We start from the raw sequence: 11771 nt of genomic DNA, 5'->3' as shown, positions 1-11771 counted from the left end.
AAAGTCTTTGAGATGCTCCATGGTGATAGGCTGCCAAAGCAGCCCACGGTTCGGTACACGGTCAATTGCACCTACCATGATCTCGTCGATTACGATGAGAAACAGTAGCGGTGATAGTATACATCCTTGTCTCACACCTGCGACTACCCGGATAGGGTCGGACAAGGCACCGTTATGCAGAACTCTGCATAATTCGTGAAAGCCTCATACTGCGCTTCGATGAGGTTGACGATTTTATCCGGGACTCCCTTGCGTCTCAGGGCGCCCCACAGATTCTCGTGATTGAGACGGTCGAAAGCTTTTTCGTAGTCTATGAATACCAAATAAAGGGGCTCTTGGAATTCATTGACCTGCTCCAGGATGATGCGGAGCGTGACAATATGGTCCACACAAGATCTTCCGGCACGAAATCCTGCCTGCTGCCGTCGGAGAGTCGCGTCTCCTGTATCCGATTCAGGATAACTTTGCACAGAACTTTGAGAACAATACACCTCGTGAAGATCACCAAAAACTACTTGTCGGGCAGATCATTCCAGGTCTACTTGAACAATGTCCCCTCTGATACGTTCAACGTTGATGCAGGGGTCCCTCAGGGTAGCCTGCTTGGGCCTATCCTATTCAACATTTTCACGCCAGACGTTCCACCCCTTCCGGGTGGTGGTATCCTGTCAATGTTCGCAGATGACATCTCCATCATCTATAAGGGTCGAGTGTCCGTGCTCTGGCGAGTAAACTACAATCAGGCCTGGACGTTCTGTCCGACTATTTCAAGAGCTGGAAGATTTGTATCAATGCAGCTAAAACACAAACCATTCTGTTTCCACACTAGAATTCACCTTGGCTTGTTCCACCTGCTAACGTCAAGGTCCATCTTGATAACACTCCCATTGAATGGTCGAGTGAAGTAGTCTACCTTGGTCTCACTCTCGATAGCAAATTGCTATTCCGATCTCATGTGGAAAAGACATCTACCAAGTGTAACATCTTGATCAGGTCACTCTACCCTCTGATAAACAGGAAGTCCACCCTGTCCCTCAAAAACTAGCTTGCTGTCCCCAAGCAGATCATTCTGCCGGCTATTGAGTATGGTATGCCAATCTGGGAGAGTTGTGCTACGTGCCACCAGCTAAAGCTTCAGAGGATCAAAAACAAGATCCTCAGAATGATCCTTAACAGTCCACAGCGAACTCGTCATTCTGAGATGTACCACCTGGCGACGTCTTCAAACACTCGAGGAGCGAAAGACGTCCACGCTGGAAAGGTTCAGAGTCGCCTTCTGCGATCAAACCACCAGATCATTCGTGATTTGGCAACCTAGTTTAAGTAGTTAGGCAGATTCCTGTGCTCAAGTAGGTAGGTTATCAATTTTTTTTATTCAAACCAAAACAATTCCATAAAGGGTATTCTGTAAATTAGCACTAAACGCAATCATCACATTAGAATAACCAATTAACTAGAACAAAGATGAAGAGCCAAAGGCTAACCAATTGAAATATTTACACCAAATGTTGATACATAAGAAAACCAGCAAATAAACGTAAATTTTACTACTAAATGTTTGCGTTACATGGAGAAAAAGCTTATAGAAACGTGGACGCTGCTTGGATTGCCGAGAATACGTAAATTCTCGTATCACTTTCAAATTTGGGCTGTAAATAGATAACTTGAAATGGCATTAACACATTTTGAACACAGCTAAAAAAACATTATTTCAGATATGATAAAAACTTGTACTGCAAAGAGACTGCTTAAAAACTAAACTACTATAAAACAACCATTATTTGAACTTGGGAATAGAAAATAACTTTCTGGAAGTGGAAAGCCGCTTTAAAGACAGTGAAAAACTTTCTCATGTACATCAAAAGTTCAAGATGCCAAATGACACCATTTTATTACAAGAACATCGCAATCGCAATAAAAAATCCTTAGACATTTCCGTAGATGTCATTCACAATCTGGTTATCAATATTCGCATTCTTCTGCTGCTCTACAAGGCATTCCTCACGTACTCGTTCCAGTGCTACGAATAAATAAATAAATTCAAAATCACAAATTCCTCCAATCAAACCCATCGGGAAGCGAACCTTTCATCAAATCCATCTCGTCGATTTCGGCATTGTTCATGCAGTCCAATCGTTCGCGAAATTTCCTGGTCAGCTTCTTCCGTTGGTAATCCGCCTCGATGTCCTGCTTGGTACGGGGAATTCGGAACCGGAAGCAGCAGCACAGCATAATCACTATACCCAGCACCGAGCCGAGGCAGAGGAACAACAGATGCCACACTCGTAGTCCCAGGTTGGTTTCATGTTCGAAAATGGCTTCCGCCTCGTGGTCCATCGTTCATATGTGGGGCTGTTTTTTTTTTTAAATTGACGCAATTCTTCACTCTCACTTGTGTTGAAGATTGAAGATCCTTATCACAACTGCCTGCCAGAGAGCATTGCCAATCTGCTGTTACTGCTGCTACTGCTGTAATACGGGTGGTGTGTGTGTGTGTCAAGGATCAAATTTATCGCGCCCAGTTGGTTTCCACAGTCACCAGGAGCGGACTCAAATGTGGTCAATGCTTGGCTCGAGGAAAGTGCTAGGACTATTGCCAACCCTGTTTTTCCTAGTTCAGCAAAATTCCATACCAACGGCGGAAATAGAGTTGTAGGAGTGGCACATTATTTACCAGTTAAACAACGGTGGTAGTGGTTGTTGCTCTTTATTCACAGTTCGGTCGAAGGCGTGGATACTAAGGAGTGCCACCCGCTGCTGCTGGTTTATGGGAGCATTCCCTACTGTACAACTAGTGGCAGAGTGATATAGCATGTGCCGTATCTAAAGGGCAAGTGTGTTACAGCATATCGGTTTGCTTGTAACAGTTGGTTTGGTGCTTTTAAAATCGGGATTTGTCATCAAGATGAGTTAACTATGATGGTACTTGAGTCCATTTCTTCACATAGCTAATTTAAACTATATAGGGGAAATGTAGGTAATGTCGGCCTACATGTCCCTAATTTGGGTCCATACATAAATTCAGCAATCGACTAAATTTTCAATAGCGACCAAAAAAATCCATTAGTACCGTCCTAATGACGCGTTCATCTAGATAAAATTGATAAATAGCAGACTTTTAGCGATGGGCCCAAATTAGGGACATGCAGGCCGACATTACCTACATTTCCCCTACTTCGTAAAACTTTGTGTTAGCGGTGGTGTAGTGGTAAGCGTGATTGCCTCTCACCCCAGCAGGCCTGGGTTCAATCCCAGTCGGCGCCGCCGGGATGTTCTGAGGCATAACATCTCTGATCACGCCTTCCTTCGGAAGGGAAGTAAAGCCGTTGGTCCCCGGTTCATGAGTTGATGGGTTAATAGGTAGGGTCCAGGGATGGAAGCTGCCTCCCTGGCGTCGGTAGCATTGGTACTCAGTACGGAAAACAAGATCGACGGAAAATGAATAAAGGAAGAAAAAAACTACAAGGGATCAATATCGATACGAAACTAACGATTTTAAATAAACTGGTCCCAAGCAAATCGATTAACGTATCCCATTCTAGTCAAAATTCTAGTACTACACAATGTTTGTTTTGATTCGCTATGAAAGTTTGACAGATAAAATGAGGGGTTATTGGATTTTCCTATGTTTCGAGGGGTGATTCGACTAGCTTGGGACCGAAGAGAGTGCCAGAGGTGAGCCAAAAAGTTGAGCACGTTTCTTAGGGACCTTCTTGTCTTAGAGTTACGTTGTACCATAGAGCGGTGAAGGACAATCCCTTTGTTTACGTTGTGTTACGAATCAAAACAAACATAGTGTAGTACTAGAATTCCGACAAGAATGGGGTACGTTAATCGTTTACTTGGGACTAAAAGGCTAGTCAAGCAGTGAGCCAATTTCAAATCGATAGTTTCGTATTGATTGTTGATACAATGCTGAATAAAAAGAGTTGCCGAATTATGTGAAGAAAAGGCTTATTAAAAGCAGTAAAGGCAACAATCAATACGAAACTAACGATTTTAAATTGGCTGACTACTTGACTAGCCTATTGGTCCCAAGCAAACGATTAATTTACCCCATTCTAGTCGAAATTCTAGAACTACACAATGTTTGTTATGATTCGCTATGAAAGTTTGACAGATAAAATGAGGGGTTATTGGTTTTTCATATGTTTCGAGGGGTGATTCGACTAGCTTGGGACCGAAGAGAGTACCAGAGGTGAGCCAAAAAGTTGAGCACGTTTCTTAGGGACCTTCTTGTCTTAGAGTTACGTTGTACCATAGAGGTAACTCTAAGAGGTAACTTGCCCGAAATAACGTGCTCAACTTTTTGGCTCAGCTCTGGTACCATAGAGGTAACTCTAAGACCAGAAGCTCAAACGAAGTGACAGACGACTAACTGGCGAAGAAATCCATTTAAATAATGTGGTTCACTGTAATAGAATTTTCTTGGAAGCTGTGCCATCATCCACCAGATGGGTTAGTTTTTTTGTTTTGATTTGAACAAAGTTGATTTTGTGTACAATGTTTCTTTGACAGTGTGCAAAGAGTGCGTATCATTTTGTCATTTTTTTATGCATTTCAGTTTTGAGTAGAGTGAAAGAGATAGAACCAAAACATTCTAGTACATTTGGTGAAAATGCTAGTTCAATCTAGTAGTAGTGTTGCCATGTGGTACAATCCAGTAGTAGTGGTATTGCCATGTGGTACACTGAAAAATTGAAATAGCAGGTTAGTCGCCAAAGCTTTCGAGCCGCTCCGTCTGTCACTTCGTTTGTGCCAGAAGGTCCCGAAGAAACGTGCTCAACTTTTTGGCTCAGCTCTGGTACTCTCTTCGGTCCCAAGCTAATCGATGCACTCCTCAAAACAAAGGAAAATCCTCGAACCCCTAATGTTATCTGTCAAACTTTCATAGCGAATCAAAACAAACATTGGGTAGTACTAGAATTTCGACTAGAATGGGGTACGTTAATCGTTTGCTTGGGACCAATAGGCTATTCAAGTAGTGAGCCAATTTAAAATCGTTAGTTTCCACCGGTTGATTGTACTATTTTAAACTAGTACCTCAAATGGTACATTTTGCAAGTTGCCCAAGTTGGTACGCAAATTACAAACGTAATATTACACAACCAGCGGAATGACCAAAGATGCATCATTCATGAATACTAAGATGAAACTGTCGGAAGAAAAACTTTCTATTTTAGTGTCCTCTTTCATCCAATGAATACCCCCCGTATTGAAGGTAATTTAGTGGTTTTGCTGCCCCCTCGGAAGAGATGAAATTTTGCGCTCATTTTTATTAAAACAATCACACCAAAATCAGAGATGTCCCATTTTTTAATTACTCGATTAACAACTAATCGATTATTTTTTGTTCGCTGTGCTGCCATTTTTCCACCAATGAGAGTGCAGCACATGTTTGAAACGATCCGTTATAGATCCTGTGGAGATATTAATGCTTATATCGGCATGATCTAACCGATTACAAATAGTTTACTTTTCGGTTCGTTAATCGATTAAACGATTATTCGAATGAAAATCGGCCATCACTAGACGAATGTGAAACGTCATTTCAAATATATGGACCGTTCATAAATAATGATACAATTTGAAAGGGACCGGGTCTAATCACAAATTACGTCCCCACGGTAACTGAAATAAACACGAGTGTTCACCGGTTGGAATGACCTCTGTGCAGCTGTTTTTGATGTAATTTTCAACAACATTTTTTTCTATGTGGTTTGATAGTTATTTCTTTGAATGGTTAAAAGCGTATAAGGGGTGCTTAACTACCGTTCAGGGTCATACATACGATCAGTCTACTGGAGAATATTTCACTGGGGGTAAACCAGATATATGGTCGACAATTACAATCACAATTCAGTGCTCACACATATCCAGAATATTCAATCCACACTGTCGGATAATTTTACGTGATTCTGCCTGCAATAATTTCTATTTTCCCTCTTCTTTCTCAATTTTTCCTGTTCCAGGATTAAAATTTTAAAATGCTTCTATTTAAAAAAAATATTTTTTTCAATGACTACGGGGTAGGAAAATTCAAGGGATACCCCATAGACGTATTGTTTTAAATATTATAAGTTTAAATTTTTTTTATAAAAGTGATTCAAATAGGAAGATTTTGACTTTTTCCCCAGTAATAGGGGAAATGGCTCTAATGTTGTCCTATGGATCTAAGACTGGGCCCATCACTAATAATCTGCTATTTATCCTCGTATTTATCAATTTTATCAAGTGGAACGCGTCATTGGAACGGTGCTAATGGATAGTTTTGATCAAAATTGAAATTGATTGCTGAATTTATGTATGGGTTCAAATTAGGGGCATTTAGACCGGCATTACATCCATTTCCCCTAATTAAATTAATTGGAAAACTACAAAATATTGGAATCTGCATCATCAAGCCTTTTTTCCAAGATGACGAGATTTAGAGGCCTATTCAGTTCGCGTATTTGAGCTAAAAGGCTAAAACTGCCATGATGTGCCAACTAGGTGTTGAACCCAGAACCAGCGTTGCATGTTATGCGCATGTATCTCGGTAGAGATTGGCGTGAGCGGGACACAGCGAGTGGTATTTGTATTTAAAACGTCACAAACAACGAAGGCTGTATACGTCGTTCTTCGTATGGTTGCTAGTCTCTCACTCTTAAAAGCAAATTTGTTTGTTGTTTCTGTTTTCGTATCATGGAAGTGGGTATGTTGGGATGTTAACTTTTTCAAAAATATTTGAACATTTCAGGCGCAACATTTGATAACGGCTCAGGCCCTTTACACGCTAACTAAAGTACGCCCACGCAAACCAATACCACTTTCGAAAAAGTGATAGTTGCTCCTATGCGATGATGTTGTTGGTTTGCGTGAGCGTACTTCGGTTCACGTGTAAACGGCCTTAAAAAGTTTGTTTACAAAAGCTTTTGTGCCGTTATCAAATGTTACGCCTGATTTATTGGGAAATGGAGTTGACTTGCCTATGGTGGGCAAAATGTAACAACATCAACTGAATCCACTCAGAGGTACACATGGAATTTATGAGTCAATGAATAGTATTTTGTGTGTACACATTAGAACCAACAATCAATACGAAACTAACGATTTTAAATTGGCTCACCACTTTAGTAGCCTATTGGTCCCAAGCAAACGATTAACGTACCCTATTCTAGTTGAAATTCTATTACTACACTATGTTTGTTTTGATTCGCTATGAAAGTTTGACAGATAACATCAGGGGTGTGTGGATTCATGCAGAACATGCAGGGGTGAGTGAAATAGCTTGGGACTGCTTGGGACCGTTGTTCTGGTACTGAGTAAGCCAAAAATAATAATGATTTTCTTCGGGACCCAGTGGTCTTAGAGTTACCTCTATGTTAGAACTATGTGTCCAACACATATATATCATTTGTTTATCACATTGCAAAAATTCATGTGTAGGGCACATACAAATAATCATTGATTTTTTATTAGTGTATGAATAAATAAAATCTTTGACACTGAAATCGCTTCAATACGCTTGAAAGCCTTCATTTGCTGGAACGAAAAAAAAAACATTAAAAAGTTTAAAACGGCCTTAAAGACACAAAAAAAGGCCTACAAGCATCTTACAAACGCCTAAATGACTCTCAACATTCCAAAACTTCGGTATTACCAAAGATGATACTAAGATGAAACTGTCGGAAAAAAAACTTTCTATTTTAGTATTTTAGTGTCCTCTTTCACGGTGCCTTTCATCCAATGAATACCCCCGTATTCAAGGTTATTTTGTGGTTTTGTTGCCCCTTCGGTAGAGATGAAATTTTGCGCTCATTTTTATTAAAACAATCACACCAAAATCAGAGATGTCCCATTTTTTAATTACTCGATTAACAACTAATCGATTATTTTTTTGTTCACTGTGCTGCCATTTTTCCACCAATGAGAAAGCAGCATACGTTTGAAACGATCGGTGATGATCCTCTGGAGATGTTAATGCTTATATCGGCATGATATAACCGATTACAAATATTTTACTTTTCGGTTCATTAATCGATTAATCAATTATTCGAATGATGAATTTAAATTTGAATTTGAAACGTCATTTCAAATATAAGGACCAATCATAAATAATGATACAATTTGAAAGGGACCGGGGCTAATCCCAAATAACGTCCCCACGGTAACTGAAATAAACACGAGTGTTCACCGGTTGGTATTAATTAATTAATTTATCTTTATTAGGGAGGCTTTCAGCCTGGGCTGGTTCGCCTCCTACTGTTGGTATTACCCTGTACAGACTATGGCTTATATCATGTAATATAGGCTGTCTTGCAATGAGCACTCATACATCTAGTTTTTACTCGAAATCCTATGTATGAGACTATGTATTGCAAGACAGCCTGATATAAGCCATACCCAAGTAACCATCAAGCCCGCTAATCGCCCTTTTTTGTAATATAAAGCTGATATATGGCTGATAAAAAGTATTGAAGCCCTATATTAACCTCATATTTCACAAAAGGCGAATATCCGGCTATTAGCGGTTACTTGGGTAGTCTGTACAGGGTATAAAATGCCCAAAATAGTATTGAAAACGTTAAAATGGCCTTGAAATCATCGATAGAAAAGCTCTACTGTGCTACCTGACTTATAACGAAAAACGTAAAATTAGACAAGGTATACGATCCCGCAGATAAAACGTATATATTCGTCATGCGTCAGGAAGCACAGGAAAAAAAAAACTTAAAATTAAAAATGAAAAAATGACCTTGAAATCCTACACTGATAAAATTTCAAAGATTGTTTTTATGTGTACCACACATGAATTTTTACAATGTGATCAACAAACAATATATATATGTGTTGGACACATACTTAATACGTGTACACTTAAAACCCGCATAGAATCTAAACATACTTGAACAATACTACGAATGGTTTATCTTCCACCAGCTTACCATATCATCAATGGTTTACAAACTATAGCTCAACCATAGATAATATGATTTTAACCATATCATAAATCGTTTTAAGAGAGTCAACCATAAAATCAATAGGCTGTTAAGTATAATTACCATACTGAAAATGAAGAATTTTCACACATATTTTTTCAGCGAACCTTTCTTGAACCATTCATTCAATATTCTGAAAAGAGCTGCTTATAACCATTGTGTTTAATGTTCGTATGTGATTTTAAAAGGAACTTTGAACCATTAATTTTAATTTATTTTTGAGGTTGAACAATTATATCGAGAAGATTGATAATAGAGTAAATGAATGGTTTTATAAACCTCTAACCATACATTGTAATGTTCTAATAAGTTTTTTTTTATTCTCTCAGCTCTGGATAATAAAAAAATATATATAATTTTAAAAATTGATGTTTTATTTAACAAAACAGAACGAAACTTAACAGTAATGTGGGTTTCAGTACCCTTAACCTCGTTTGAACAAAATATTTTGCACTTTTTAGATTTGTTTTCGTAAGTTTAAAATAGCATAAAGTATGAAATGCAAAAAGTATGAATCTTAACAATAATCCGGGTTTCTGTACCCTACTTCGCTTTTAACAAAGTAATGCAGTGAAAGGAATAGTATGTAAGGTCATAACAATGGTGTAGTCGAGAGTTGCTGCTTCTATTGAAGAGTTTCTTGTGGTTTATCTTGGACGCGTTTTGCATCGGCCTTATTCATGTTGCTTATTTTTTGGGCGATGAATTTTCGAACGAAATGCTCATTTGCCACAAACGATACTTCCTTCACCTTATGGACTCCAAGTCGAAGAGCTACGCGTTTGGTCAGCTTTTCTGAAAATAAAAAAATATTTGTTTTTCATCGATAATAAACAATAAGTACAATTGATAATAAACAAAAGTTACCGTGAATAAACTTAAAAATCTTTGGGTCGATTTGCTCCCTGGCGGGGTACATCAACGAACCATCAGGGTTCTGTAGATTTATGAAACGTGGTGTCGGTTTGCCGGTACAGCTCATACGTTTCAGCCTTTCGGTTCCTAAGAAAAATATAGCCAAATTGGCTACAAACAGACTGTCGGTTGACGATTCATCATTGATCTCCACAATCTTCTCATAAGATATTTCTATTTCCGGTTTCGTTGTGAATCTCATCTGGAATAAATAATAATTATGTTTTAGGATAAAAGTTTTAATAATGATATAAATTTTTACATTTCGATACTTACTGATGGAATCTTCTGTTGTTCCTTAAGATCCTGTAACTCTCGTGACAGAGATAGAGCCAGATCGTCGGACTGAACTTTAGCTCGCTCAGCCTCTTCTGCCCTTTTGCGAAGCCTTTTGACTTCTTTGGCTGTGTCCTTAACCTTCTTGTTAGCCTCTTGAATCATTTGGTCAGCTAGTGACAAGCATGTGGCGCACAATTTGTTTGTCAAAACTTCACCATCCGGGACAGGATCATGTTCCACAATGTTCACCAATATGATTTGGGATCTTTCGGTATTTGTAGAACATGGAACAACAGCTCTAGAAGGGCCTGCCAAGGAATCTGCCACAAGTGGAGGAACACTTGCACCGTCATGCGTAGGTTGCAAAAGCAACACCTCCATTTCTTCCTGGTCGCTCACTCTGCAAGCGACTTCAGGCGCCGGCGTTGCATTGGTGCTTACTTTTGGCGATGCATGCATGGACAGATTTAAAGCTGAATCTTGCATTGTGACATCCGGGATTTGTTTTTGCGTATCGTCCTTCAGATTAACTTGGTTATCCTCTTCTTCGTGGATGTCATCCAACTGTTGCTCATCCTCAAACGCCATCGTAGATGAAGCAAGCGGATCTTGCGATTCTGGATCTGGGGAATCGTTGATTTGGGGATCATTTGCCGAAACAAAAGTGTATCCCGCCTGGGTAAGATGCTCTCCTTGACTAGCGAGAAGCTTTTTCAGCTGAAAAGAAAGAAAACAGATTAGTATTACTGAATGTTTAACACCATTAAATCTTGTCTAATCCGGATAGGTCAACTCTCGCTGAACAATTGAAAAGGGCCAACATTTTTTTGTAAAAAAACATTTGTAGGCCCTTCACTTGCCAACCGAAGTACGCCGATGCAAACCAACGACATCATCGGGTAGGGGCTCGTTCAAATATTACTTAACGCTAACAAATTTTGACCCCTCTCCCCATACGTAACAAATTTTGTATGGGAACTCTAAAATGCTTGTATGGACCGTAACAGTTTGGCAGACCCTCCCCCCTTAGAGTGTTAAGTAATATGTGAACAACTCCTAGGAGAAACTCTACCCCTCCCGATAATGTTGTTGGTTTGCGTGGCGTACTTCAGTCAGCGAGTAACTGGCCTACAAATGTTTGCTTAAAAAAAATTATTGGCCCTTTTCAATTTTTAAGCGAGAATTAATGAATCATAATCTAGAGATCCGCGATTGCTTCGAAAGTGTCTGCAGAATCAATATTCATTGTAAACAATCTTCACAACTCACCTCTTCCTGTATCATTACCGAATTCAGCGAATGCGCTGAACGAGCATTTGGATCCACATTTTCTGATGAATTTGGACGCGATTCACCTGTAAGAGAAAAGAAAAAAGTGTTCGTCTTCGTTCAATACTTAGTCCAGTACTTGTGTTATTACCGGTAGAATGAGTAGAAATTAAATTATACTTACGCTGATTCAGCTTTTTAACGCGATCACATTTCTTTTTCGGCGCAGGTTTCGGCGGCATCTTGCAGCGAGTCTTCCTCTTTCGGTGAGCTTCTGGAACAAAAAATGGGGAATGGCGTCGCAAAAGCAAAGATGTTTCAAGCCAA

At 39.4% G+C, this 11771-nt stretch overlaps 2 protein-coding genes across 2 annotated transcripts; both read right to left on the bottom strand.

Moving 5' to 3' along the window:
- Positions 1–1925: 1925 nt before the first annotated feature.
- LOC135699021 (uncharacterized) lies at positions 1926–2408 on the bottom strand. The gene is made up of 2 exons (XM_065219206.1): positions 2085–2408; positions 1926–2020 (listed from the first exon to the last, which is right to left on the bottom strand). The coding sequence occupies exons 1-2, from the start codon at positions 2335–2337 to the stop codon at positions 1926–1928; spliced, it is 348 nt and encodes a 115-aa protein (XP_065075278.1). The 5' UTR covers positions 2338–2408.
- Positions 2409–10094: 7686 nt separating this feature from the next.
- Positions 10095–11771, bottom strand: LOC135699023 (uncharacterized). The gene is made up of 4 exons (XM_065219208.1): positions 11629–11771; positions 11445–11530; positions 10660–10892; positions 10095–10098 (listed from the first exon to the last, which is right to left on the bottom strand). Exons 1-4 carry the CDS (start codon positions 11684–11686, stop codon positions 10095–10097), a joined length of 381 nt encoding a protein of 126 aa, XP_065075280.1. The 5' UTR covers positions 11687–11771.

This window comes from Ochlerotatus camptorhynchus, unplaced genomic scaffold (assembly GCF_037179485.1).
Source record: "Ochlerotatus camptorhynchus isolate MF236.1 unplaced genomic scaffold, CSIRO-AGI_Acam_v1.1 ptg000101l, whole genome shotgun sequence".
In the NCBI taxonomy this organism is placed as follows: Eukaryota; Metazoa; Arthropoda; class Insecta; order Diptera; family Culicidae; genus Ochlerotatus; species Ochlerotatus camptorhynchus.
The sequence above is the reverse complement of the archived record's forward strand: the minus strand, read 5'-3'. Positions and strand labels throughout refer to the sequence as shown.

Bases quoted from the DNA above. Each gene is read 5' to 3' on its own strand.
- LOC135699021 (XM_065219206.1), bottom strand. From the start codon at position 2,337: ATGGACCACGAGGCGGAAGCCATTTTCGAACATGAAACCAACCTGGGA. The intron at 2,021-2,084 runs GTTCGCTTCCCG...ATTTATTCGTAG, and splicing joins CGAGATGGATTTGATGAAAG to CACTGGAACGAGTACGTGAG.
- LOC135699023 (XM_065219208.1), bottom strand. From the start codon at position 11,686: ATGCCGCCGAAACCTGCGCCGAAAAAGAAATGTGATCGCGTTAAAAAG. The intron at 11,531-11,628 runs GTAAGTATAATT...TTTCTCTTACAG, and splicing joins CGTTAAAAAGCTGAATCAGC to GTGAATCGCGTCCAAATTCA. The intron at 10,893-11,444 runs GTGAGTTGTGAA...CTTTCTTTTCAG, and splicing joins CGGTAATGATACAGGAAGAG to CTGAAAAAGCTTCTCGCTAG.